The 27,633-nt window shown below is 54.1% G+C and overlaps 2 protein-coding genes and 1 pseudogene across 2 annotated transcripts in view; 2 read left to right on the top strand and 1 right to left on the bottom strand.

Moving 5' to 3' along the window:
* The window catches only part of Shank1 (SH3 and multiple ankyrin repeat domains 1), a 52,783-nt gene extending 35,617 nt beyond the window's left edge, over positions 1–17,166 (bottom strand). The window contains exons 1-10 of the mRNA XM_051148443.1: positions 17,082–17,166; positions 14,438–14,735; positions 14,080–14,283; positions 13,580–13,651; positions 11,002–11,110; positions 10,630–10,781; positions 7,904–8,071; positions 7,408–7,524; positions 535–612; positions 205–271 (exon numbers count right to left, since the gene is read on the bottom strand). Coding sequence (XP_051004400.1) covers positions 205–271; positions 535–612; positions 7,408–7,524; positions 7,904–8,071; positions 10,630–10,781; positions 11,002–11,110; positions 13,580–13,651; positions 14,080–14,283; positions 14,438–14,695 — 1,225 coding nt within the window. The 5' untranslated portion in view covers positions 14,696–14,735; positions 17,082–17,166. The remainder of the gene's footprint in view (positions 1–204; positions 272–534; positions 613–7,407; positions 7,525–7,903; positions 8,072–10,629; positions 10,782–11,001; positions 11,111–13,579; positions 13,652–14,079; positions 14,284–14,437; positions 14,736–17,081) is intronic.
* A 3,646-nt stretch (positions 17,167–20,812) lies between these two features.
* Clec11a (C-type lectin domain containing 11A) lies at positions 20,813–23,177 on the top strand. The gene is made up of 4 exons (XM_051148442.1): positions 20,813–21,098; positions 21,237–21,441; positions 21,657–21,848; positions 22,680–23,177. Exons 1-4 carry the CDS (start codon positions 20,952–20,954, stop codon positions 23,123–23,125), a joined length of 990 nt encoding a protein of 329 aa, XP_051004399.1. The 5' UTR covers positions 20,813–20,951; the 3' UTR covers positions 23,126–23,177.
* Positions 23,178–24,471: 1,294 nt separating this feature from the next.
* On the top strand, positions 24,472–27,301 carry LOC127192390 (ribosome production factor 1-like; annotated as a pseudogene).
* The last annotated feature ends 332 nt before the right edge of the window (positions 27,302–27,633 follow it).

Genomic DNA, 27,633 nt, shown 5'->3' with positions numbered 1-27,633 from the left:
TAGGGACCATGAAGACAAGAGGTTGTGGGAGAGAGAGAGAAAGGTAGACATGAGAAAGTGGAAAAGAGGTGCACTGAGTTATCCCCCACCTCTAACTCCCAGGAGTCCTTGGAATGCTAAGGAGTGCGGGCCCCACCCTGACACCTCTGTAAGGCCCAGCATGATCCCTCAGTTCCTTCTTTATCCCAGCTTCCTTTCACTCACCCACATCCTGTTCCCGATGGTTGCGGATCAGTTCTCCTAGCTCGAAATTCCCAGCAATCACAGCCACCTGAGGAGGGGTACAGGAGGGGTGCGGTGCGGTGGGGGGGGGGGGAGGCGCATGCTCAGTAGAGGGCAGAGACAGGAAGCATCTTGAATCCCTCTAACCGGGCCTTCCACTATCAACCCGCCTTGCACTCCACTGACCTGACCCCCCCATCCCCCAGACTATGGTCCCCTTGCAGCATCCTCACTGCCGGGCTTCTTGTCCCTTGGTCCCCTGTGTCCCCTCTCCCAGACCCTGCAACTGCCTATTAACCCTGAACCCCAGACCTGGAAAGGTGTCTGCCCACTATTATTCTTCACGTCTTTGTTTGCTCCACGGTAAAGGAGTATCCTGGCACAGGTCTCCTGAGAGTGGCAGCCGGCGGTCCAAGAGGAAAGGGAAATAAACAGCAAGTTAGCACCGAGTATCACAGCCGATGTGCGTGGGGGAGGGGGGAGACTTCAGAAACACGTGCACCCAAACCAGCATAGCCACGGCAGCAGCCAGTTGTGGGAGAGATGGACTGTGTGCATAAAATACACTGGGAAACTGAGCCTGGCGGCTCACATCTGTCATCCTAGTTTACTTGGGAGGCTGAGGCAAGGGCAGCCTGGGCAACTTAGCAAAATGATATCTCAAGATAAGAAGTAAAAAGTGAGCTTGTGATGTAGACCAGTTGCAGAGCCCCTGCCTAGAATCCCCAGTGAGGAGCTGGAGGTGTGGCTCAGTGGTAGAGCCCCTGCCTAGAATCCCCAGTGAGGAGCTGGAGGTGTGGCTCAGTGGTAAAGCCCTACCTAGAATCCCCTAGTGAGGGGCTGGAGGCGTGGCTTAGTGGTAGAGCCCCTGCCTAGAATCCCCCAGTGAGGAGCTGGGGCGTGGCTCAATGGTAGAACCCCTGCCTAGAATCCCCCAGTGAGGGACTGGGGTGTGGCTCAGTGGTAGAGCCCCTGCCTAGAATCCCCCAGTGAGGGGCTGGGGCGTGGCTCAATGGTAGAACCCCTGCCTAGAATCCCCCAGTGAGGGGCTGGGGCGGGGCTCAGTGATAGAGGCCCTGCGTAGAATCCCCCAGTGAGGGGCTGGAGCGTGGCTCAGTGGTAGAACCCCTGCCTAGAATCCCCCAGTGAGGGGCTGGAGTGTGGCTCAGTGGTAGAGCCCCTGCTTAGAATCCCCTAGTGAGGGGCTGTGGGCGTGGCTCAGTGGGAGAACTCCTGCCTAGAATCCCCCAGTGAGGGGCTGGGTCGTGGCTCAGTGGTAGAGGCCCTGCGTAGAATCCCCCAGTGAGGGGCTGGGGCGTGGCTCAGTGGTAGAGCCCCTGCCTAGAATCCCCTAGTGAGGGGCTGGGGTGTGGCTCAGTGGTAGAGCCCCTGCCTAGAATCCCCCAGTGAGGGGCTGGGGCGTGGTTCAGTGTAGGGTGCCCGCCTAACATGTGCAAGCCCTGGGTTTAACGTCCAGGACTACAGTGTATAAATAAATAAGAAGTGTCAGGCTTAGGACACAAAAACATGTATCTCTAGTAATTTCATATTGAAGTAATGATACGTTTAGAACCATCAGGTTAAATAAAGTCTTCTGCAAATATAAATGCTGCCTGCTTCCTTCCCCTCACATGTGCGTGCTGCACTGAGGAGAGGCAGCTGACCTTTCTCTTCTGGACGCTTGGGACAGGATTGTTCTCCACCCTGTGAGGTGCTGAGCATCTCCCATTTCTACCACCAGATTCCAGAAGTTGTCTCCTGCTAAGGGGGTTGGGCTCCTGATGCGGCTGAGTACCCCCTGGAGACAGAAGCACACACCCCCAACTCTGTGAAGGGCTCCTTGCTTGTGTGCCAGGTGCTGAGCTTCAGACAAGAAAGTTGTCTGAGAGTTATCACTGTGTTTATCCCACAGATGAGGAAACTAAGCTCTTGGCATCATTCAAGGTCATGTGGCTGGTGATGAATTGACCTCAGATTCCATTCCAGGTGTGTGTGTGTGTGTGTGTGTGTGTGTGTGTGTGTGTGTTCGTTCCTGTGGGTGACTGTGCCCATGTGGAAGTCAAAAGACAGCTCTGCTTTCCACCTTGTTTGAGACAAGGTGTCTTGTTTGATGCTGCCTGTGTCAGGCTAGTTAGTCCATGGGTTTCGAGGGATTTCCTTGTCTTTACGTCCCATCTCCCTGTAGGAGCAGCGAGATTACGCATCATGCTACCACACCGGTGTTTACATGGGTTCTTGGGATTTGAACTTAGGTCCTCATGCTTGCATGCAAGTGCTTTTTAGCTCTGCACCACCACCCTCAGTCCCCTAGGTCTGCCAGACCCAGAAGCAATAGGACACACAACACAAAGGGTAGGAGATAGTGGGGGATACATACACCCGTATCAGTCACCTAGCATTCCCCATCTCTCTCTGAACTAAACTAGGTCTCCAAAATGACCTAAAGGGCTCTACCCAAACAACTCACTTGGCTATCCCACCCCAACCTCAATACCTAGCAACCCCTTTGCTCCAAGCGTGGTGGATGCCTCCTCCCCACAGCAGCCATGTTTCTGCTCAAGGGCCTTTGCACCTACTGATCTAAGAGCTGCTTGGAATTCCCCACCCACTGATTTCTCCACAGCACACTTTCACGTTGTTTGGGTTTTACTAAAGTGCCTTCTTTTCAGAGAGCTTTTCCCTCCCTGACCCATCTTTTGTTGTTTGCTTGAGGCAGGGTCTCAGGATAGCCTGGTACTAGCTGTGCAGCACAGGCTGGCCCCCACTGCATGGTGATCTTCCTTGTCAGCCTCCTGAGGACTGATAGGAATTTGTTCACATGTCCTCATCTCTCTACGACTCTCTTGCTTGGATACATATTCTTCTAAGCCAATACTACCCCATTTCCTTCAAAACACTGTATGCCAGATCTCCTATATTCTATGTCACCTGCTCTCTTCCATGCTAAGTCGCACAGATGCATGGGTCTGTCTGCGACACCAAGCTCCTACAGCAGTGTTCAGCCCACAGGGACTGCCCGGGAACTCAATGGAGTAATGTCATCTGCCCTTTGTCTTGGTCTGGACAAACCCACATTGGCTTGCAGTTTCACTCCACTCTGGCTCCCTCGAACGTGAGTTCACAAGTGTCTCTTTATCACACCTTCTACACAGGAACACCCTTAAATGTATATGTTGCACTCGACATAGGCATCTTCTACAGGATCAGAGCAGTCAATATGCGTGCCTGAGCCTAGCCTTCAGAGCCTAATGTTTGTCTGTCTACTTTTTTTTTTTTTAATTTTCGTTTTTGGTTTTTGAGACAGGGTTTCTATGTGTAGCCTTGGCTGTCCTGGACTCGCATTGTAGACCAGGCTGGCCTCGAATTCACAGGGATCCACCTGCCTCTGCCTCCCGAGTGCTGGGATTTAAATGTCTGTCTGTCTGGGTCTGACTGATGGATAGCAAAGCAAGTCCAGTTTGCATTCTGCTGTGCTGTGTGTAAGCATGCATAGCCATGTAGTCCCATGATGTCATATACGTATGCTTTTGCATGCTTTCACACCCCCCCCCAAGTCTACCTCAAGGGGCATGGGGCTACAGTGTGGTTCACAAGCTCCCTAGGTTATCCTGTATCCAGCCAAGTTTAAACATCCACGTCTTAGTGGCTCCCTCCACTGTGCACCTGGAGAATCTTGTGTTTATTTACAAACTAGCACTTATCTCACGAGATTGCAACTATTTGCTTTAACATCCACCAAACTGAGAGCTTCCTCCACTCTCCCTGGGGTTGGCACCATCCTGATTCATCGTCCATCCCCGATCACCTGGCACCGATGCACACAGTAGGTGCTCAAGAAATGCACTTGGAAGAGATAATAAAGATGGAAGACATGGAGCTATCAATCAAAATTCATTTGCACAAGTCACTCAAGTATTCATTCGTTTGTTGAGTCATTCAATCTGTCAAAATCAGCAGCCACCTGTCAAGAGTTCTGAGCCCGGAGCTATGCACCGTCCTGGTGGAGCTCCATCTCAAGCTCCATCATTCATTCAACTTGTCATGCATTCATTCATCTGCTCATTGTACAGCATACATCAAGGACTAATATTTGCTGGACAGAGCAGTCTGTGAGAGTCTGTCCCGACTCATGAGAGAGACTCACAGTCTAGGACCAGACCACCAGCAGGGCTATATATGCATACTGCAGGGCCAAGGAGACAGACAGCAAAGGGTGAAGGTCAGACCTAGTTCAGACAGGTGGATGGATGGACAGATGGATATATAAATAGATGGATGTATAGGTGTACGGATGGGATGCATGGATGCAAAAGAATTACTATGTGCTGGGGGCTTGGGACAGAACAAGAATCTACCAGATTCTGATCCCACCCTTGAGAGTCTCATAGCCTAGGAAACCTGACTTTTGCCAGAAGGATCCATCCTGGGTCGATAAATGGATGGGTGGACAGACAGACAGATGGCCAGATGGATGGATGGATGGGTGGTGGATGGGTGGATGGATGGGTGGATGGATAGATGGGTGGTGGATGGGTGGATGGATGGATGGGTGGATGGGTGGATGGGTGGATGGATGGGTGGATGGATGGGTGGATGGGTGGATGGGTGGATGGGTGGATGGGTGGATGGATGGGTGGATGGGTGGATGGGTGGATGGATGGATGGGTGGTGGATGGGTGGATGGATGGGTAGATGGATAGATGGGTGGTGGATGGGTGGATGGATGGGTGGGTGGATGGGTGGATGGATGGATGGGTGGATGGGTGGTGGATGGGTGGATGGATAGGTGGATGGATGGATGGGTGGATGGGTGGATGGATGGTGGATTGGTGGGTGGTGGATGGGTGGATGGATGGATGCATGTGTGGTGGATGGGTGTATTGATGTGATTGATGGATGGATGAATAAGTCAGTGTGTGTGTGTGTGAATGGGTGGATTAATTGATTAATTAGGAGTGGAAGGGTGGACAGACAGACAGCGAGATGGATGGATGGATAGATGGATGGGTGGATGGATGACGGATAAGTCAGTGTGTGGATGAATGGATGGATGAACTGATTAGTGGCGGAGGGGTAGACAGACAGATGGGTGGATGGGTGGAATAGATGGGTGAGTGGGTGTGTGGATAAATGGGTTGATGCATTAGTGGTGGATTGAAGGAAGGATGGTTGGATGATGAGTAGGTGGATGGAGGAATGGGTAGGTGGGTGTGTGGATAAGTGGGTAGATGGATGGGTGGTGGATGGGTGTATTGATGTGCCCATCGGGAGCTACCAATAGGATGAGCAGAGGGAAGACAAGGGAGAGAAGTGGAAGATGAACTCATTTTGCTAAGCATCTACTTGATCTGATAGCAAACAGAAAGTTCACCTGTTTAATTCTTTGTATGAAGGGTATTCATGACTGACCCATTTCACAGATGGTGGGGCTTCGGGGGAGGGAAAACTGAAGGCAAAACAACACACTCATCTGGCCCTCTCTGGGGAATAGTGGCTGCTGTATAATTCTCTGCACTCAATTTCCCCTGCTCAGATGAATGCCAGCCTTCTGACCGCATCCTGGCAATTGACACTGCGATGATACTAATAATAACAATTATTATCACGGCTGTCTTCTAGGGATGAATACTTAATGCACACGATCACTCATCCCTTTCAATCAGCTGACATGATTCCCATTTCAGGGAGGACAGAGCCTCAGAGAGTGGAAGGCACTTGTTCAGGTCCTTCCTGGGTGTGTGGACCTGGAGCTTTTCCTCTCTCCATCGAGCACCTGCCTCACAGTCAGAGGCCCTGACCCAGAGGAGCAGTAGAGAAAACAGTAGCAAGGAAATGCCAGCACCATGTTGCTGGGTTTGAGGAGCACCAGTCCTCCCTTGGCGCTGAGCATCCTGCTCACTGCCACAAGGCAGCACTTGGATACCTGCCATATCCCCAGCACTGAGAGTTCTCAGGAGGCAGAAGGGGCTGGGGATGTTTTGGAAGACTTCCTGGAGGAAGGGGGGGGGGGGAGCAGATCAGCAGCATCCCAGCAGGTGCTGCCTTCCCTACCCTGATGTCCTCCAAGCAGCTTTTCAAGGGCAAGAACCTGGGGAGGGGGAAGGCTGCAGTTCCAAGGGGCCTGGCTCACTTGAGGTCTCTTGGTACTTAGGTAGCAAAGGGGTCTTAGCTCTTGCTGGCAGCAGACTGGTTGGGTGAGACCCTTGCCTCCTTTTTACAGCCCATCTCTCCCCAGAATTCCTGGAGAGGAGACCCTCCATACAACACTGAATTGCTGACTACACAACACTCTCATACCCAGGCTGTACTTTGTTCATTCCTCTGTATCCTGCAAAAACCCAACATGTCCAGCCTCTTGTCTTTTACACAGCTTGCGCTCCCTTCATGGATCACTCTTTTCCGCTCATCTGCCCCTGCTGTCTTGACATCCTTCAGAAAGCCACTTCCAGCCAAGTCCAGACACTTTACTGGGCACCAAGGATTAGACCAGAAGTCCAGTATAAAGCTTGGAGCCAGACAAAGGGGAGAAGCTTGTAAAATGTGATGGGTAGATGGGTGGATGATAGCTGGATAGGTGGATGGATGGATAGAGGGATGGATGGGTGGATGGATAAATGGATGGATGGATGGTGGGTGGGTGGGTAGGTGGATGAGTGATGGATGGATGGATGGAATATGGATGGCTAGACAGAGAGATGGATAAGTGAGTAGATAGATATATGGATGATGATTGGATGATGGCTGAGTGAGTAGGTAGGTGGATGGATGGTTTGTAGATGGGTGGGTGGGTAGGCGGATACGTGATAGACAGATGAGTTTATGGATGGGTGGAAGAGTTTGTAGATGTACAGATGAATGGGTGGGTGGATGGGTGAATGAATAAGTGGGTGGGTGGATGAATGAGTGAATGAATAAGTGGGTGGGTGGAGGGGTGGATGAATGAGTGGGTGGGTGGAGGGGTGGATGAATGAGAGGGTGGGTGGATGAGCGGATGAATGGATAAGTGGGTGGGTAAATGAATAAATGGATGGATAAGTGGATAGATAGGTGAATGGATGGATGGGTAGGTGGAAATGGTGAATGAACAGAGAGAGATTACGGAGCAAGGAGGTTTGAGTGGAGAGGGTTTGAACTGGTGTGAAGCATGTGTCTTTGAAGGGGCAGGTGGATAGTGCTTGAGCTGACCTTGTTGTAGAGAGCACAGATGTGCAGGGCCGTGTTTCCTGAGGCATTCTGGGCTCCAGGCTCGGCCCCATAGAAGAGCAGGTGTTCCAGGTGCTGAGAGTGCCCTCGCTGGCAGGCCTGGGGGTACAGGGGATGCATAGGCCTGATCAGATCTCATCTGAATCCTCCCAGTGCCCTCTTCCTTAAGGTCAGGAATCTCTGCATCCATATCCCTTTCTATGTCTTGCCCCATTCCTGTTCAGAGGCTTCCTGACTCTAAGCATTCGGCAACTCCACTGTATATACCCAGGCTGGCCCTTCAAGTGAATCAGGCGACCAGCCTCATCTGTCTGTCTATTTCTGGAGTCCTTTCCACCGTTTCCTCTGTGAGGACCATGCTAATTTCACTCTCCTCTCTGTAAAGAACTCTGCTGTCTCTTTTGTACCCCAGCCCCTTGGATGCTGCAGCGCCTAGGTATCCAAGCTCTCCCCAGTGCTCGGGGCTGAATCTGGATACCTGGTGGATTTCCTGCCAGCCGTTCTCATCCGCAATGCCCAGCTGGGCCCTGTTGTACAGAAGTAGCTCGCAGCAGCGGGGGTCTCCCCCCACCATAGCTGTGTGGAACAGGGGGGTCAGCCCTCGGCGGTCCTTGTAGTTGGGGGAGCCCCCAAGGTCCAGAAGTGCCTAAGGAGGGACAGACAACTCAGGAAGAAAGAACAGATGGCAGCTCTAGTTTTGAGGGGCTTGTAGGGTGGTGAGCCCTATGACCTGCCTCATTTCTGCTTCAGTGCTCGTGTGTGTGTGTGTGTGTGTGTGTGTGTGTGTGTGTGTGTGTGTGTGTGTTTGTAGGCATGTATGCTTCCACACAGAGGAAGCCAGGAATCAATGCCAAGTATCTTCCTCAATTGTTCTCCACTGCAGTTTTTGAGACAGAGTCTCTCCTTTAACCTGGAGCTCGCCAATCTGGGTGGAACAGCTGGCCAGCAAGGCCCAGGGATCCTCCTCTCTCTGCCTCCCAAACTCTGAGATTACGGGCACGTGCCACCACATCTGCTTTTCTGCGTGTGTGCTGGAGATTGAACCGTCAGGCTTGCAGAGAAAGCGCTCCACTGACTGCACCACCTCTCCAGCCCCTCTGACAGTCTTGTAGACTTCAGCCAGGCCCTGTTCCCAACCTGCATCAGTCCTAACCCTTAAGAACACTCAGAAGACAAGGCAGATACCCCCACAGGACGCTCTCACCCTGACATGAAGCTCAACCTTCCCCTAGTGGGTGACTTTTGGTGAGCCACTGAAGGGTGTCCACGACCATGGGCTTAATTCATGGCATGGTTGTAGAGAAGACCGGTGGAAGGGTGGGGATCTAAGTGTAAGAGTGCCCCTGACCAACGTGGGAGCACTACATAGCCTCTCACAGAAGGAAGCCTTGGAAAGCCAAGCATGGTGTGAATCCAAATATTGAGCCAGCCTCCTTGAGGGTGGAGGTTCTAGGGGATGAGATAAAGAGTGCAGAAAAGAGAGGAGTTTAAGTTTGTGTAAGAGCAAGTGTTAACAGCGGCCCCTGTGCAGTAGGATACAACAACAAACTGTCTCCAGTGGTGTTATCCAATACGGTGGCCACAAGGGGGCGATGAGTACCTGACTGTGGCTGGTGAGTCTAAGGAAGTGCGATTTAATTTTACTCCATTTTAATTAATTTAAATCTAAACAGCCTGGTGTGGTCAATGGTTAAGGGACTTGATAGCAAAGATCTGAAACCACACAAACACATACACACATGTACACACACACACATGCACACACACACACACACACACACACACACATGCAGACACACACATACACAAGTCCATAAAGAGTGTCCATTGGCTCTGGGAATTAATGACACTGTTTCGTGCCAAGTATTTGCAAAGAGAGCGGTGCATCACTGAACTGAAGCATCTGTGAATATGGGTGTGCCTCAGTCCTTGGGAGCAGCCCATCCTGACCTATGCCTAAAGAGGGTTCGGATGGCCTGCTAGAGGCAGAGGAAAAAGAACATTTTAAAATAAAACTGTATGCAGGGGCTGTGTGGTAGGTGGTAGAGTTGGTAAAGTGTTTGCCATGCTAACGTGAAGACTGAGCTTGATCTTAACAATCCATGTAAAAAAAAGTGGCACACAGTTGCAATCTCAGCACTGGAGAGGCAGAGACAGGTGGATCCCTGGGGTTTGCAGGTCATCCAGACTAGCCTAACTGGGGAGCCCTGAATACCAGTGAAAGCCATATCTGGAGAAACATGGTGGTTGGTTCTTAAGGACTGGTAGCCGAGGTAGCTTTGGCTGTCACGTTGGTACATGCCTGCTGATGGGTCACATACACAAACACACACACACACACACACACACACACACACACACACACACGCACGCATGCACGTGAGCGCACATGGAAACTACACGCTAATTTGTTCTGTGCATTTTGTGGACACATGGGGCTTATTTGCCTGGGAAAGCACTTCGTTTCTTTGTTGAGAGAGTTTCACAATGCCCCTGCAAGCCTCAAACTCATGATGTAGTCAGGGTTGACCTCATGTGCCTCATCCTCCTTCCTCTGACCTCCCCTGCTGAGATGCCGGGCCTACGCCTCCACACCTGGCTTTTGGAAGGTGTGTTTTGTGTCTTAGGTATGAGAAGGGTCTGGATTTGCCTGTGAGAGAGTGAGTGTGCTGGGAGGGGAACGCTGGGCTAGGAAGAATGAGTGGAGGGAGGGAGGGAGGGGCAAATCCAGGATGTGTGTGGAAATGGTCTCTCTGAGCGGCAGGAACTCGCTTTCTGTATTCTAAGGCCCTTAGAGGTTGGTACTTTGGGAAGGCAGAGGTAGGATGCGCACTGGCTGGGCAGAGGGAAGGAGGCCATTCCAAGTGCTCAGGGAGGAAGCTTTAGTGAGGGAGCTATACGGGCTAGCCAGGCTCAGGCACAGCCAGTTTCCCACTGACAACGGGAACTGTGCTTTGTCAGCGTGTGGAAACAGTCTTTGTGGCGGAGATACAGAGGGACTATCTGGGTTGAGGGGGGTGTGATGGGGTGTCACGTAACCTAGGCCAGTCTTCAATCCATTCCTAAGGGCTAGGATTACAGGTGTGTCTACGTCAGACCTGGCTGAAGGCGGATTCTTTTGGACAGAAACGAAGGGGGTTGGGTTGGGGAAATAAAAGGGAAAGGAGAAAGGGTCCCACCCTCCGGGTTTTACAGCAGCCTCACCGTGAGTGCCAGGCAGTGCCGAGCACATGCAGCCTTGTGTAGTGCTGTCATGCCATCCCGGGCCCTGAAGTCTATGTGCGCCCCGCCCAGGCACAGCGTTCGAATCACCTCTACTGAGCCTTCGGTCTGCGCCGCCAGGGTCAAAGGTGTCTCTGAAGGGCAAGAGAAGGCCTTCAGAGGCAGGCCTCTGACCTCCGCCTCCAGCACTCTTGGTCCCCACCTTTAGACTCCACCCCTGGTCTCCTAGCTCAGCCCCCTACAACCTTTGGTCCTTCAGCCTCACCCTCTGGAGTTGAGGTGGCGTCCCTGGCCTCTCTACCCAGCCCTGCTCCTCACTCACCACAGCCCTTCACGGCCCGTGTCCTTTCTCACCTCCTGAATCTGAGTCATGGTAATTGGGGTCCAGCCCCTTGTCCAGCAGCCTCGCCACCTTGTCAGACGTCCCGAGCTGCACATATTCCAGGAACTTCTTCAGCCCCGTCTGAATCATGTACAAAGAGAGATGGGCATCAGGGAGATCAGGCAGATTTGAGTGAGGGGTTTGGGGGGTAGGAGAAAGCAACACACGACCAGCCCTTTTCCAAGGCAAAAGGAAGTCTGGCGGTGGGTGTGGGTCATACCAGTCGCCTCAGCACTCAGAGGGCAGAGGTGGGAAGATGGTGTGTTCTGGGCCAACCTGGGCTACACAGTGAGGTCCTTCCTTAAAAGTTATATTCTAAAACAGATATGGTAACTTGAATGGAAATAGTCCCCGAAAGCTCACAGGGCGTGGCGTTATTGGAGGAAGTGTGTCCCTGGTGCTGTGAGGTTTCAGGAGCTAAAGCCAAGTTCAGTGGCTCATTCTCTCTTCCTGATGCCGGCTGATCTGGATGTAGAACTCTCCGGTACCGTGTGCTGCCACGCTTCTCACCATGGCCACAATGGGCTAACCCTCTGAAACCATGAGCCAGCCCCAGGGAAACGGTTTCCTTTGTAAGAGCTGCCATGGCCATGGAATCTCTTACAGTAACAGAAACCCTGACCGGGACAGAGGGACTCTGTGCACCGTGTTGACACCTGTCCTGACAACACAAGCTCTTAAAGGAACATATCCCCGGTGTTACTGTTTCCATAGACAACCCACAAGAAAATAATTAAAATATCACGGCCTAGGGGCGGCGAGATGGCTCAGTGGTAAAGGCGCTTGTAGTTAAGCCGGCTAACCTGAATTTGGGTCCCCAGAAAGCACGTAAGAGGAGAAAACTGGGCTTTAGAAATGATCCTCTGACCTCTACATGTGAGCCTTGACATAAACATGCCATCCCCACCCCAACCCCAGACACACATGCCAATAAATAAACAAATAAATAAATGTAACTTTAGAAAGATACCATGGTGGCTGAGGAAACGCCTTAGCTATTCAGATTGCTTTCTGCTCTTATGGAGGGCCTGAGTTCAGTTCCCAGCACCAACCAATGGCAGGTGACTCCAGTTCCAGGGGCAATCTCAGGTGCCTGCATTCATATGTACATATCCACACACAGAACCCCCCACGTGCACACACACACACACACACACACACACACACACTTAAAAATAAAATAAATCTTAAAAAAAAAACTGGTGGGATTTTGTAATGCTTTTGGAGTGTGACTCAATTCACACCTGTCATGTGTACAGAGGAGTTGCATATGGCTGCCGCTGGTTCCCAAAGTGGATGGTCCAGGTAAGAGGGAAAAGGCATGGAGCGGAGGAAAGAGTTGAGTGGATGGTGTGGGAGAAAGAAGCTTTGGGGAAAGAAACAGATGGGGGAATTTCTTTCCATCAAATGTCAAGGATTATCCCTCCTGACTCCCTCTTATCTCCTGAGGGCCAGGGCAGACACAGCCGGGATATTGCCCAAGGGCTGAAGGGAAAGGATCCAACAGCATAAACATAGCTGGAAAGGACAGCAGAGGCTGTGCTTGGGAGAGATGTAGGCAGAGACCTGGGGGACTGTGGGCGTCTGTGGAAACTATCCAGGCAGGAAACTGGCTGACGAGGGTAAGAAAAGGGCCCTAAGTGCTTCTGAGCAGAGAAGGCAGAGTTAAAAGAGCAGGCTGAAGGGCTAGGAGTGAAGTGCTTCTTATGAGGCCCCAAGTTAGATCCCCCAGAACCCACATAAAAAAGCCAGGCTTGCCAGGTGGTGGTGCACACCTTTAATCCCAGCACTCAGGAGGCAGAGGCAGGCAGAACTCTATGAGTTCAAGGCCAGCCTGGTCTACAAAGGGAGTCCAGGACAGGCAAGGCTGGCTACACAGAGAAATCCTGTGTCAAAAAACCAGAAGAAGAAGAAGGAGGAGGAGGAGGGGGAGCATAGAGAAAAGAGAGAAAGAAAGAAAGAAAGGAAGGAAGGAAGGAAGGAAGGAAGGAAGAAAGCCAGGCTTGATGGTGCGCCCTTGTAATCTCAGTGCTGGGGAGGTGAAGACAGACATTTTGCTGGGGCTTCCTGGTCAGGTAGTCTGGCCTATGTGGTGAGGCCCAGACCAGTAAAAGACCATGTTTTTAAAAAGGGTGGGGCCAGTGAAACGGCTCATCAGGTAAAGGTGCTTGCCACCAAGTCTGACCACATGAGGTCCATCCCCTGGATCCATATGCTGGAAAGAGAAAACTGACTCCCCTACGTTGTCCTCTGGCCTCCATCTGTGTACCCATCCACCCACACCAGCACCAGCACCAGCACCAGCAGCACATGCATACACCAAGCACAGATGATATGGGTCTGGGCAGGTGAGGGAGGCCACAGAGGGAAGCGGGAAGGAGTTATGACAGAGATAAATGAGTGTCTCCAAACAGGATGCACCTTCAAAGTTACAGAATGGATCTAGTGTAACTGAGAAGTTGGCAGATGGGATGGCTGCTGGGGAGAGACTGGAAAAGAAGGTGATGGAATGTGCGCTCTGGGTGCAGGGGGCCAGTGGGGCACTCTCACCTTCGTGTGCAATTTGGCCAGCTGTTTCTCATCCAGGTTGGTCTGTTTGTAGACTCGGGTCTTGTAGCGGAACTGTGGCCAAGGGGAGGGTATGAGGGGGACACAAACTTATCAGATTCTTTGTTGGGGAGTAATGTCTGGCACTCCTCCCATCCTCCCAGAATGAGCTCAAGGTTAACATGGAAGTGGCCCTAGATAGGGTGACCTTTCTAAGACTGTCAGGCCACACCTTGTAAGTATAAGCATGGACGCCCTCACACACATGGAATGTTCTAGAATGACTACCATAGTTGGGATTCCTTTACCAGCTGATGGCACAAGGAGCTTAGGGGGAAGGAGGGGACATCATCTAAGTCAACTCAGCTGGTGATCTGGACGGGGGAACGTCTCCCCTGTGAGTTCTCAGGAAGTCCTGCAGAGCCCAGTGGGGGTTCTCTTGGTGATGGACTGGGTGGGTATGTTCCAGGGCGTGACTTCTGGTAAGAGTTCTGTGGCCTCACCTCCAGGTAGGGTACCCCCTTCTCAAAAGACTGGGGGTACTCTCTTAGCAGCCTCTCCTCCTCCAGGAAGTTGGCATCCCGGCCTGAGGTGGCGGGCTGGAACAGTCCATAGTTGAGCACATCCTGCAGGCTCTCACTCAGGGCACAGAGTACTTGCTGCTTGGCTGTCCAGATGGTGGCATCGGGGTTGAAGCGCAGGCATTTCTGGTGGGAGGCAGGATGGCCAGGGCTAGGTTGGGTCAAGGGTCTGAGGGTCAAGGGTAAGTTGGAACAGGAGTGGAGTCCAGCTGGAGCTGGGATTGGGAGTGGGGAGAGAGACTCGGTGTCTGTCAGCTGGCAGGTGAGCATAGCCACTCACCGTCTGGTGCAAGTCAGGGATGCCAATCCTGAAAACCATCATGCTGAAGTGGGCGTCGTCGGGGACAGACATGGAGCGTCCCTGGAGGCCTCGGGTAGAGGCCAGGTTACCAGGTGCTCCGCTGCCCCGGCCCTGAGTCCCCTGGGGGCCTCTCCCTGGCCCGTCTGGGGAGCTGTCCGATTCTGAGCCCCCTTCGGGACACTCGCTGGCACTGTGGCGTTCCTCGTCCTCGCTTGTCGCGGGGCTGTGGGTCATCATGGGGCCACGGGGCAACGGGGGACAGCAGCATCACAGGCAGCTAGGCAAAGCAAGGGTGATCCTCGCTGTAGAGCCACTCGGAGGCCCCCACAGTGGCAACTTATTCCCTTTGCCCTGGGAGGCAAGGAAGGCTAGACACACCCTCAGCCTGCTTCACAGAGAAGCTCACACCACCTCTACAGCCTTCCTGCCACCTTTCTCCTCCCTGTCCTTGGCCCTGCTTGCAGCCCCCCACCCCCCTGCGCTCCACTTTGTGGCTGACCCAGTGTGTCCCAGAAATCACAGAATCACCGCGGGATCTACTGGCCCACTTTGTCAAAGCCACAGAAAATGAAGCTAAAATTAGCTAAGGACAGACAGGTGGACCAATCCACCCCGGCATCCTGCCCTCCTGGCCAGAGCCTGGCCTCGTCACCCCAGGGAGGCAGAGACTGACTTTTATAGTAAAGGGGAGATGGAGGTGTGAGTTTTGAGCCTGGGGCAGCAGGAGGTGCCCGAGAGCTGGTGACTTCACTGATGTGTGGCTGACCACATGTTTGGAGGGCTGCTGCTGTGGAAGGAGCTGTCCCTGTAGGGGATGGAGGGACACGAGTGGGGGTGGATGCACAGAAAAGAGAAGTTCCCCTGAGCTGTGCCCAAGGGAACTCTGAGAGGTTACTGGGGCATGTGAAGAGGATGTGTGGGTGGATAGGGAGTCTGGCTCTGGCTGGACTGTCCAGGTGACAAGCTGTGATGGCCTGGGTGGGTGTGGGCAGCTGCGGTGACCTGTGGGTGTTTCAGGGCTGGTACAGCAGGGTGGGTGGGTTGGCACTGTTTGGTACTGGTGACTGAGGAGAAGTTGGATTGGTTGGGGTGGCTGGGGAGGAGGCTAAAGTGAGCTACAGCAATATGGGGGACCAGGAGGTGGGGAGGGTCGTCCCTCTCCAAGTGGCCTACTGAGGGGAAAGCTCCTTTCCAAATGCGGTCCTCATCTCTCCTGTTCACCACCCCCCACTCCCCACTCTAGAACCGGAAAGCAGAATGTCTGGTCTGGTCCCTCCCACCCCACACCAGGCCCAGCTCCTGCACCGTTGCCATGGAGATGGGAAGCAGTGGAGGGTACTGCTGACTTTGGGGGAGTGGGGATGGGCTGGGGGGGGAGGGTTGGGGAAGGAAAGACGAAATGTTTAAGGAAGAGAGTTCCAAGAACTGTAGGCGAGCAGGCGTCTAAATGCGAGCTAAGGACCCCTCCCCCTCGCGGGGACCGAGCTCAGAAGCCCCCCATCCCCAGGTACCCAGCATTGCTGCCCAACCCGCCGGGATCAGGAGGAGACCCCGGGCCTCCAGCTCAGTCGGCTGACCGCCCTACACCACATCCCATCTGGCACTGTGACCTCAGCCACTCCCCCTCGGCTGACCCTGGCTGACACCCTGCAGCCCCAGCTCTGCAGGAATGGGGTGGTAGGTGGGATGAAAGATCAGCAAGGGCCAGGTCCCCCATAGCGCGGGCATTACTGCCCCAACACCCAGGACAGCTCGGGCCCCTCCCCCTCCGGCCTCGAGGGAGGGAGCGGGCACACTCCGCCGGGGCGGCATGAATCAAAAGCTCGGCGGCTAAGAATAGCTGGCACGCAGCTGGTACCGAGACGGGCTGAGGAATCGGCGAGGGGGGGTTGGCAAAGGGGAGAGAGGGGGTGCCCTGAGATGCTGCGAGGTGACAGGGGACGGCTGGCGTGGCCAGGAGCCGGGCCCGGGGAGAATGAATGGAGGTGGAAGAAGGCGGGAGCAAGGAGGCTGGGATAGCCCCGGGTCGAGAGAGGGAGCTGGGACTGGGGGCGGGTACAGAGGGGGCGCGCCGGCCCGCGGAGAAGGAACCAGAGGCGCGATGGGCACGCGAGGCGCGGGTGGGAAGAAACCGGAGACGGCTGGAAGGGGCGCCGGGTCCAGGAGGCGTAGGAGGCTCTGGCCCAGACTCTAAGCTTTGGAGGGGTTGGGGACCAGGGTGACCTGAGGGAGGGGCCCAGGTGAGCCGGGGTGGGCGAGGCGGGGGAGTGGCCGAGCCGGGTTGGGAGGCGGGGACCAGGACCCAGTCTTGGCCACAGAGAGCCTAGGAGACCAGTAAGGCTTAGGGGGCGCAGCACGTGGGGGATGGGGCACACCCTCCTAGCAAGGATATGATCTAGGACGGGGCACACGGGACCGGGTCTCAACCCAATTTGATGTCACCCATAGGGGCCATGCTACCTTCCACACCCGCACTCCCCCCCATACACACCCTAAATGTACACTCAGGCCGGAGCCGGCGCCAGGCCAAGGACATCCCGGGCGCCTCCGCCCTCTCCCGCAACCCCAGCTCTCGCAACTGCACCCTACCCCAGAACCTCCCCGTGGTGCTCGTAGCCCTTACCTGCCTGGCGGGGCTGCTGAGTCCCGGTCGGCGGCGCCCGCGGCCCCTCCCCCCTCCCCCCACCCCCCACCCCCCCGGACACGGGGGACCCTCAGGCCATGCCCCACCGCCCCGGAGGGCGAGCAGGCCGGGGAGGGGGCGGGCGAGGGCCGGGGGGAGGGCGGGGGGGCCGCGGACCTCACCCCCCCCGCGGGCCGGGCCGGGCCATCCGCAGCGCGCCCCCCTTTCTGCTGCGCCCGCGCTCCCCTCCTCGCCCGCCCCGAGGATGGGGTCCGGCCGGGCTAACGCGCGCCGCGACTCCCGCCGGCTCTGCCACCTCCTCCTCCTCCTCTGCCTGGGGCCGCCGCGCCGCCGCCTGCTCCTGCTCGGTGCCTCCACTGCCACCCGGCTTGCTCTCTCGCACTCGCAGTCTCTCCCTCACCCGGTTTTTCTCTCTCTCTCTCTCTCTCTCTCTCTCTCTCTCTCTCTCTCTCTCTCTCTCTCTCTCTCTCTCTCTCTCTCTCTCTCTCTCTCTCTCTCTCTCTCCCTCTCCTCTCTCTCTCCCTCCCTCCCCTCCCTCCGCCCTCTCCCCTCCCTCCGGGAGCCCGCAGAAAGATACCGCCCCTCCCTGCGCCCCCAAACCTCGCCCATCCTCCCCCCTAAACGCAGCTCCGCCCCCTCCCCTCGCCCTCCTCCACCGTTCCTCTCCACCGCCCTATCCCCAAATCCGGACTCCACCCCTGCTTAGCCCCATGTGTCCCAGATGGGGGTCCTGCTTCTCTCAGGAGAGCCCCTCTTCCATAGTGCTCCCCACCCTTTATACACATGGTGGGGTGCTATTTGTATTTGTAGTGTCTGTGTATTTCCAAATTGAATGCTGTGAGTTATAGATTCCTGTTCTATACCCCCAAATGTGTGTGTGTGTGTGTGACACACACAACTTTCCACATAAGACCACACACGTGGAAGTACCTGAGATAGGCACATGTCCCTTATCCCAAGCTGATCCTGTAAACCAAGCATACCGATAGCTGCCTACTCCTTAGGGCATGCTCGCCCAGTACACATGACGAGACACACACACACACACACACACACACACACACACACACACACCTTCGTGTACAATGTCACACCCCTGTGTCATAGCATAGGGACAGCACCCTGCAAGATTTACCTACGCCATTCATTCTCTACTTGCATGCTCAGATCTGCCCACAAGAAGCACACATGGTAGACAGACAGATGTGCTAGTCAAACAAGCTCACCCACCCCCACACCCCCATCCATCACAAATATGTACACCTGTTCGACTGCACACCCTGCCCATAACTCCCCCTCCAGGGCTGTCCTTGAGTACACTCTAGGTGTCAGGTTCAGGGACTTCTTTCTTGTCAAAGCACAGAGAGGCTAAGTAACTTATCCTGTGTCACCCAGCTATAAAGAGGTGGTGTTAAGGGTGAAGAGCACCGAGGCTGCCACCGTTGTCTCTACTGGCTTGCTGTGCTATTCTAAAGAACATTCCTGAGGTTGTACATCCTCCATTCATCCTTTATCGCCTCCGATCTCACACACATGGGCTCACAAAAGCAATAGTGTACAGGTAGTCAGTGTCCCCGTACCCGGCACATTCTCAGAGGCAAGGCGGATTCAGTCACCATCCTTGAGCCCTCTCCAGCTCTGACTTCCACTTTGCCCAGGGCCACTAGGGAACACCAGCGCCCATAGAGGGCAGTTCTGGGTAGCTTCTGGGTTCATCTCCAGCTGCAAGCTCTCTGGGGCATCCCGGGATAAGCTAGAGTTGGTACCCAGCTCAGAGAGGCCCTCGTCTTGATGCAGCCACCCAGGTGCTGAGCAGCTGAGCCCATGGAGAACAGCTGCTGGTGTTGAAACAAGCACTGAGTGGCTGTGAAGCATACTACAGTTTACAAGGCCCTATGGAGGTCTCCAGCCTTTGGTGAGAGACCTCTGTGCTACAGATGAGCACCTGAGAGGCTCCGAGGTAGCCAGTAGGCTGTCCAAGGTCACTCTGCCCTTCATGTACCAGGCTTTCTTGAAAAGTGATGTGTTCCTTTCCAAGGCCCCTCCTGGGGCTCTCAGCAGTGGAGGGCAGATGAGAGACATCTGCTCGGAGCCAGCAGCCTTGGCTAGATGCCGCCACACCCACAACCTCCACAGGGCTGCCATGTCTCCTCTGTGAGTTTCTTTGCTTTTTTCTTGCAGAGCCTGGGCCCCTAGGTCGCTGTCTCACGAATTGGCAGGAAAGCCCTGCAGGACTCATGGGCCTGGCATGCAGTGGGCATGGCACAGCCTTCTCCCTCCTTGGCTTTGGGTCCTCCCACTGCCCACAGCATCCCCACTCAGGCAGATACCTTGAGAACTGAGGTGCGACCTAAACACAAAAGTCTGTCTTTACAGCCTTTGACCAAGCTGCTGTTCCTATCCAGCAGCTTAACTGAGTACCTACTAGGTACTAGGAAGCCCAGCTTTGACTTGGGAATACTGAAGTACCCCAAAATTCCTGCCTTGGTCTGCAAGAGACAAACGTGAATAAACAAGGCCATACTGGCTGGATCACACCTAGAAGAAAAGGAGGCATTCAAGAGAGCATCTTACATGGTGGTCAGAGCTGAGGCTCCAGTAATGAGAAGGGGCTGAGAGAAGTAAGTCTTCAGATGCAGGAGGTGAGGGGAGATGGGGTGAGACTGGGGGGGGGGGGAGGGGGTTCTCTCCCGAGCCCCAGCCCTGCATGCTGCACTGAGACTGAGGCCGGCTTTGGCTTCTCTCCTGCTTCTGATGGGAAGGTGAAGAAGCAGGGGCGTGGGGAGTAATGCGATCTGATTTATGGTTTGGAAGGATTGCTCTGGCTGCGGCAGGCAAGCAGCCCAGATTGGAGGGGCTCTGTGGGAGGAGGGGGAGCAGGGGAGGTGACTGCAGTGGTCTAGGCTGGGATGAGGCAGCTTGCAGAATGCTCTCTGCTCAGAGCCCAGGGCTAGGTTGGTGTACTTCCTGGTGATACCTGCTCTGACTGACTATCAACCCCTTCTCCTCACTGGACCCACCGCCACCACCCACCTCAGCAGCAGCAGCAGCCTACTCAGGGCCCGGCCTGCAGGAGAATCTTGGAGTTGCACCTTTCAAGCTGCACACATGCTTGCCGTGCCGTTCACACACACGTCCCCACAAGCAGGCACACACACAAGGGCTGGGAGGGCCGGGGTAGGCCATCTGGGTGGGGGTTGGGAGAGCCCTGGAGCCTGGGAATGGATGAAAAGTCCCTTCATTAGGCTGTGTGGTAAGTGGTGGCCACCCGATAATAACAACCTTAGCATATTCTGCAGCCTGCCCCGCCCCCCTCCAGCCCCCTCCTCGGGGGATGGTCAAGACAGAGAAAAGGGAACAGAGCCAAAAGCCAGCATCCTATCATACACGGCCTGCTTTGTTCTGAGAAGGCTCCTGGACCAAGGCTGAAGCCTACCAGTATGAAGGATGCCCTGGAGAGCCACGTCCATCTTCCTTCCGTCCATCTAAATGCTTGTACTTGCAAACGGGAGCAAAGAGGGGGCAGAAGCAGAAGTCTGGAAAGTGGCAAGGGGTGGGTGTGGAGAGACCCAAGGCGGGATCAGGCTTTGGAACGTTGGAGGTTTCCGGCCACAGAGGCAGAGCCTCCTGGAAGCCAAGAGGGGCGGGGAGACACACCAAGAGAAGCTGAGGAGACCAACAGTTGAGAGAGACCAGATCAGAAAGGGAGGCAGAAGGGAAAGCCAAGCCTAGCAGGACCAAGGGGCTTGTGATCTGTCCACACAACTGGGACACTCGCCAGTCCAACACCCCAGAACTACCCCAGGCATTCTGGCCTCTTCTAGTCTGGGTGCTGGGAAGCCCAGCTGGATGCAGGCAGCTTGGCTCTTGGGGGCCCTAGTGGTCCCTCAGCTTTTGGGTTTTGGCCATGGAGCCCGGGGTCTTGGGAGGGAGTGGGAGGGAGGCTGGGGAGGGGCCCTGGAGCAGGAGCGAGAGAGGGAGTCAATGATGCTGAAGGTGAGTGTCGGAGGGGCACTGTGAGCTTGGGGTGAAAGGTTGTAGAGCTAGGCAAAGAGTGAGGTTTACATGGGACAGGGTGTTCAGAGAGCTGAGAGGGAAAGTGGGAAGGAGACTGACGTGTGTTCTCGGCCCCAGGATCTACAGGAGGCCCTGGGGCTGCCCACTGCGGTGGGAAATGAGGAGGATAGTCTTGCTGAAAATCATGAAGGCAAAGAGGCCTGGAGAACCAAGGAGACTCCAGAGGAAGAAGAGGAAGAGGAAACCACCACAGCATCTTTTTCTAGTCCCAACCCTTTCCCCAGCTCTTCTCCCACACCAGAAGACACCATCACTTATATCTGTGAGTATCCAGAAACCCGGATGGCCTGTCTGTTCAATCACAGGCCCATCTGGAGGCCAGGCACATCAGGGGAGCCTGAGTCTAAACCACTGAACTTCATCTACGTGGTCCAGATCGCCTCATCCACTCCACTCTTGGGAGTCTGGGGGCCATGTCCTGCCTTGTCCTTAGGGTCCCTGGTTGCTCCTCCAGTTGAGCATTCTGTCCCTTCACAGTGGGCCGCTTGGCCAGCCTGGATGCCGGCCTACACCAACTGCACATCCGTCTGCACACTTTGGACACCCGCGTAGTTGAGCTGACCCAGGGGCTGCGGCAGCTGCGGGATGCAGCGAGAGACACCCGCGACTCCGTGCAAGCTCTGAAGGAGGCAGAGGTCCGTGCTGAGCAGGAGCACGGCCGCTTGGAGGGTGAGCACCAAGAGGGCCTAGGTGGGAGGAGGGGACCCAGGGAGGTCTGGAGACCTGGGCACCACGGGCGTCAGGATACCAGAAGGTCCACACAGAACTGGCATGCCCTGGCACATCTGGAGGTGGATTGCGAGGTGGGTTAGACACTATTTGCTCCAACCTGTGCCACACCCTGAAAGCCCCACCCATTGTCTGGAACCGCCTATACCCTAGCCACGCCCACGGAAGACCCTGGCTCCACCTCCTAAGACACTAAGGCTCTAAGAAGGCTCCCCGGGACCCACTCTTTTCCACCTACAAAATGCTTTGGCTCTGCCCCTGACAGCCTGGCCAGGCCTCATTGGTCACTGAAGTTCTAATCCCTCCTACTATCCACGCCCTCTCTGTCCTCCTCAGCGCTTTGGCTCCTCCTGATCAGTTTTGACCACTGAAGGGCTGTCTCCTTTTATAGCCACGCCTTCAGCAGTCCTGTCCTGGCTTCACTGGTCACAGCGGTTCTACCTCTGACTCCGCCCTCTTTCAGCCCCCCAACACCCCCTGAAGCCCTGGCTCGGCTTCCTTGGTCTTTCCGACACCAGCGCTTTGGCCCCGCCCCCAGTAGGCCTGCCTCCACCTCATTGGCCATCCTTCATCTAACCCTCATCTGGCCCCGCCCTCTACCTTCCCGCACGGCTCTGGCTCCTCCCTCTACCTACCGGCCCCGCCCTCTCCTGACTCCGGCAACCTTGGTTCCACCTCATTGATCACCTACAGGCCTAGCTCTGGCCCCGCCCCCCCCGCCCCCCAACCTTCTGACCCCGCCTCACCCCCACCCCACCCCCGCACACACAGGTTGCCTGAAGGGCTTGCGCCTAGGCCACAAGTGCTTCCTGCTCTCGCGAGACTTCGAGACCCAGGCGGCGGCGCAGGCGCGCTGCAGGGCGCGGGGCGGGAACCTAGCTCAGCCTGCGGACCGCCAGCAGATGGATGCGCTAAGCCGGTACTTGCGCGCTACGCTCGCCCCCTACAACTGGCCGGTGTGGCTGGGTGTGCACGACCGGCGCTCGGAAGGGCTGTACCTTTTCGAGAACGGCCAGCGCGTGTCCTTCTTCGCCTGGCACCGTGCGTCCAGCCTGGAGTCCGGTACCCATCCTAGTGCGGCATCACATCCACTCAGCCCGGATCAGCCGAATGGCGGCGTCCTGGAGAACTGCGTGGCGCAGGCCTCAGACGACGGTTCCTGGTGGGACCATGACTGTGAGCGGCGCCTGTACTTCGTCTGCGAGTTCCCCTTCTAGAGAGCTGGCCCCTGCCCTGCAGCTCTCGCACACGTTTCTGCACCGGGCTCTGTGCACCGTGCACCCTACTCTTAGGGGTCTGGAGTCGCTCAGAGAGTCACCATGACCGTGAATAAAATTTAATAAGAAGAAGCTTTTTATTTTAGATATTGGCACCCAGACTGATTGGGACCAGGTCTTTACCTGAGAAGCACTCCCGAGATGCAGAAAATCCCTAGGCAGAAAAGCCCAGCGCTTGTAAAGGCAACCCCACAAGAGTGCATGTGATTTGCCTACATGGAGGCAGGAGCTTAACTTTTGACATATATGTTTTGTAGTTGTCCTAGTCATCTTTTGAGCAGGGTTAACAAGTTTGATTACAAAAGCAGAAATAGCAGTTAGCCTTACGATTAAACTTGCTAGAACAGCAACGTTTACAAAATCAGTCAATTTAAGAATAGTCTTCAATGTCTGGGAGAAAAGGGAAGTGGGCTGCTAGTGTAGAGCCCGAGCGAGCTAGGGGCTTACACGTCAGAGGCATTTTTTTTTTTTTCTTTTGCTCTCTCAAGCATAGTAAGTCTGAGCTTTTAGACATAACGTTAACCACCAGACCATATGCACTCTGCATCCTGTACCGGCATCATGCACCCTGAACCCCCACACCTTACACCCTGTACTCTACACACAGTGCGCCCTTCATCTTGAACCGGAAGTGCCACCAAGCCCACCTGGTGCCCGGCCAACCCCCAACATATGCAGCCTCTCATATCCCCACCTGTCCTAAAAACTTCAAGCTCCCAGCTAGGCCCAGTGCCTATGAGTCCTTTGAGGGACTGTGGAGACACCTGGCCTTTATCTTACTGAAGCCCAGACCCTGACTTTGAGTGCTTGTACTTGTCGTTTTAAAATACAGACTGTCAGAACAGGTGGTTGCGTGCACCTGTGCGCAGATGTCTGGAGTATTCATAAACCTGCGTGGGTGCCAGCGTCCCTAGCGTGCCTCCTCACAGGGCCTTTAGGACCTGAGTGCTGTCATCGTCTCAGACATTGGCCTTGGTCTGAGCAAAGAGACCAAGGAAGCATAAAGGTGTGCCTTAGGCCCTGACGTTTACTCTCGTTCTGTGTGGACCAGTGTCTCGGGCCTGTTTTTCTCGAGGGCGCCACTTCATCAAGCCCGTTCTAGAGAGGCTAGACACCACAACCATCAGAGTGTGTGAGGTCAAGCACAACGCAAGGACTGAGAAAGAAGCCAAGCTAGCCTTCCCCTCTTTGAGGATAGGTCTCCTAATCCGACCACTGGAGCAGTCTCCTGTTGTGTATGCCTCTTCGGGTGGCCATGTGAGGCCTTGTACACGAACACTGGAAACATGGAAGTGGCTGAACACGTACCGCCAGCCACCCCTGCCCATACCTTACCGTGTTCATGCCTTTATTTCCTGAGAGACAGGACAATTCCTAGCCCTGGGCCAGCCTGACCATCAGCGTTTCGTACAGGTGAAGGCGTTGTGTGACTTTTTATGGGGTGACGTGAAGAGATGCCCGTTCACCCCAGATAGGGCATAATCGCAGTCTGAAGAGATGATCCCACCCAAATCTGGCTGGTGAGCCAATGGGTTCCTTGGGTTTATTTAGAGGAGCACAGCTCACTCAAAGCCGACTTCTGTACTGGAACACCCACCTCAGCACAGGTGATGACTCAAGAAAGCTGTATCCTGGGAGCCCCTTGTTACAACTTGCAGAGCCTCCTCCTCTCTCTTAGCCATTGTTTACAGATTGCAAAACCTGGGGGAGGGGTCTTGTGAATTTGTAACTTTCTGAACTTCCTGCTTCTTATGACCCCCTTTTCCTCCCTCCAAGGAGGGTTTTTTAAAAATGTTTTTAAGTGTTTGCTTGCATGTATGTGTGTGCAACACGTGTGTGTCTGGTACCCAAGGAGATCAGGAGAGGGAAGATCCCCTAGAACCTAAGTTACAGATGGCTGGGAACCCCCGTATGGATGCTGGAGGTCATCCTGGGTCCTCTGCAAGAGATCTTAACTACTGAGCCAACTCTGCAGCCCCCATGAAGTGACATTATAGTTGGAAGGAAACAGTTATGGAGGGGTTCTCTGCACCTATTCTCTTGTGTCAGTATTAGCTTTGCGTCATGTCACGAGTGCTAGTTGTACCCTCATTGTTGTGATGAGGTCCCTGAGAGAAACAACTTGATGAGGGCCCTTTCAGCTCACCTGGCAGGGAAGGCATATGGTGGCAGGAGCAGCCTGGTCTACGAGAGCAAGCACTTGAAGGTGCTGGCTTTCATGTCTGGGAAGCTTGGGGAACAGCTCAGATGGGAAATGGAGTCATGTGCTCCTCCTCAAAAGCCAGCTCTGGTGACCCACCTCCACCAACCATGCCTCCTTTCTTAAAAGTTTGAGAAATCCCAGAAAAGACATACATACCATCCGAGTATTCACACACACGAGCCTGCAGGGTATGAGGGGATATTGCAGACGCACACTCTAGGGAGCCCAAAGCAGACATCATTATGGGCCCAGGAATGGGGGATGTGATCCTGACTGTCCTTGTATTTCTGCTAGTGCCCCTCCCTCAGCCATGACCCCTAAAATGTCACCTTTGGATTCACTGATGGCTGGAGGAGCTATGCCTATTCTCTGCAGAACAGACTGTTCTGTCTGCCCCCCTCCAGAGGCAACCCTCAATCTCAGTGAGTTTAAGGTCAGCCTGCTCTACACAGCAAGTTCTAAGACACTCAGGGTTACTTAGAGAAACCCTATCTCATCAAAACAAACAAACAAAAACCCGAGAGCAGTGCCCTGGAGTCAAAAGGCTTTTTTATCAGGGATTGGAAAGATGGCTTGGTGGTTAAGAGCTTTGGCTGCTTTTCAGAGGACCTGGCTTCAACTCCCAGGTTGTGAGATGGCTCACAACCTCCTGTAACTCCAGTTCCCCGGGGATCCGGCCTCCACGGGCACTGCACACACAGTACATACATACATGCAGGCAAATTCCCCCCGCCCATGCACATAAAATAAGAATTAGAAAGGCAGTGGTAGCTCACACCTTGAATCCCAGTAGATGGGAGGCAGAGGCAAGTAGATCTCTGTGAATTTCTGGACAGCCTTGGTGCACATAACTGCAGACAAAATATTCATACACACAAAATAAAATGAAGAGAAATAACATGGCAGCGGCGGCAAGAGAGGCTCCAAGAGGAAAGCGCCGCTGAAGAGCCTCCAGAGGCTGCAGTGGGCGATGGGGCAGCTGCAGCTGGGGAAAGCCACTGTCCTTCCTCTGGGCTTCAGTACCTCGGTGATTGAGAACAAACAGCCACGACACTTGATGCTCATGCTGTGGAACCAGCAGCAACAGAAGGAAAAGTTGGCCGCTAAGAAAAAAACTTGAGAGAGAGAGAGAGAGAGAGAGAGGCTCGTGGGATAATCTCCATTAAGACCTTTAGCCAAGACCACCGTAGACACCAGTGATGAAGAGGTGGTTTATGGTGAATCTCCAGATGAGTTCGCTTCTTACTTCAATAGGCAGACATCTCCTTAGATTCTCATCACAACATCGGAGAGGCCTCGTGGGACAACAGTAGGGCTCCGGGAACAGCTCCCAAAAATTATACCAGATTCACATGAAAAAAGTTACCCCACAGTACATCACAAGACATTTCACAGACCTGATCGTTACTAATGGAGATTGTGAAACACTGAATGGACTTATTTTGAGTCACTTGCCAAGTAGTCCCCCTGCTCATTTGAAAGTGAATAGTGTCCATTTTTGTGGAGAAATTAAGAGACGAGGCAAAGACTTCACAGAACACGTCCTTGAGATAATTCTGAATAACTTTACAACATGGCTGGCTAGGGAATGTGTCTGCTTCTTTCTTTCCTCACAATCCTCAGTTTATCGTAAGGCATTTTGCCACGGGCGATAGTCGGCAGGATTGCAGCTTCTTCAGGTCTCACAGATACATATTCAAGAGTGGCAAGAAAGTGGAAATTCAGGGACTGGGACCACGTTTTACCTTAATGTCGTGATCTCTTCAGAAGGGAACCTCTGACTCTAAGTACGGGAGAATGAATGGGTCCATAAGCCACAGAAAATGGATACAAGTAGAAGAAAATTCCATTATAAAATATTAGGGGAGCAGTATTGGATTTCGCTCAATAGGCTTGTTTTTAAAAGTTTATAATTTAATAAAACGCCCTTTTCAAAATGGAATTCATTGATTTTATAAATCTTGTATTTGAACAAATGACCAAACCAAACCAAACAACCAAAAAAAAAAAAAAAAAAAAAAACAGGGAATGAGCCTAAGACAAGACGATGCCCTACAGGGGCCGTGTAGCCGTGGTGGGAGTAAGTCCAAGATGATCACCAGTTTGGCGTCACAGGCTGGGCAAGGAATGAGCCAGAAATGAACACTAGTTTGGAGCTGTGCAGACCCAGGTGGGGCAGACCACACCCAAGAGGACCCCTGCCTGATGCCATACTGCACAGGCACAGGTCCTGAGACGACCCCAA

This window comes from Acomys russatus, chromosome 7, assembly GCF_903995435.1.
Source record: "Acomys russatus chromosome 7, mAcoRus1.1, whole genome shotgun sequence".
In the NCBI taxonomy this organism is placed as follows: domain Eukaryota; kingdom Metazoa; phylum Chordata; class Mammalia; order Rodentia; family Muridae; genus Acomys; species Acomys russatus.
Note: the sequence above shows the minus strand (reverse complement) of the source record. Positions and strands in the feature narration are given on the sequence as shown.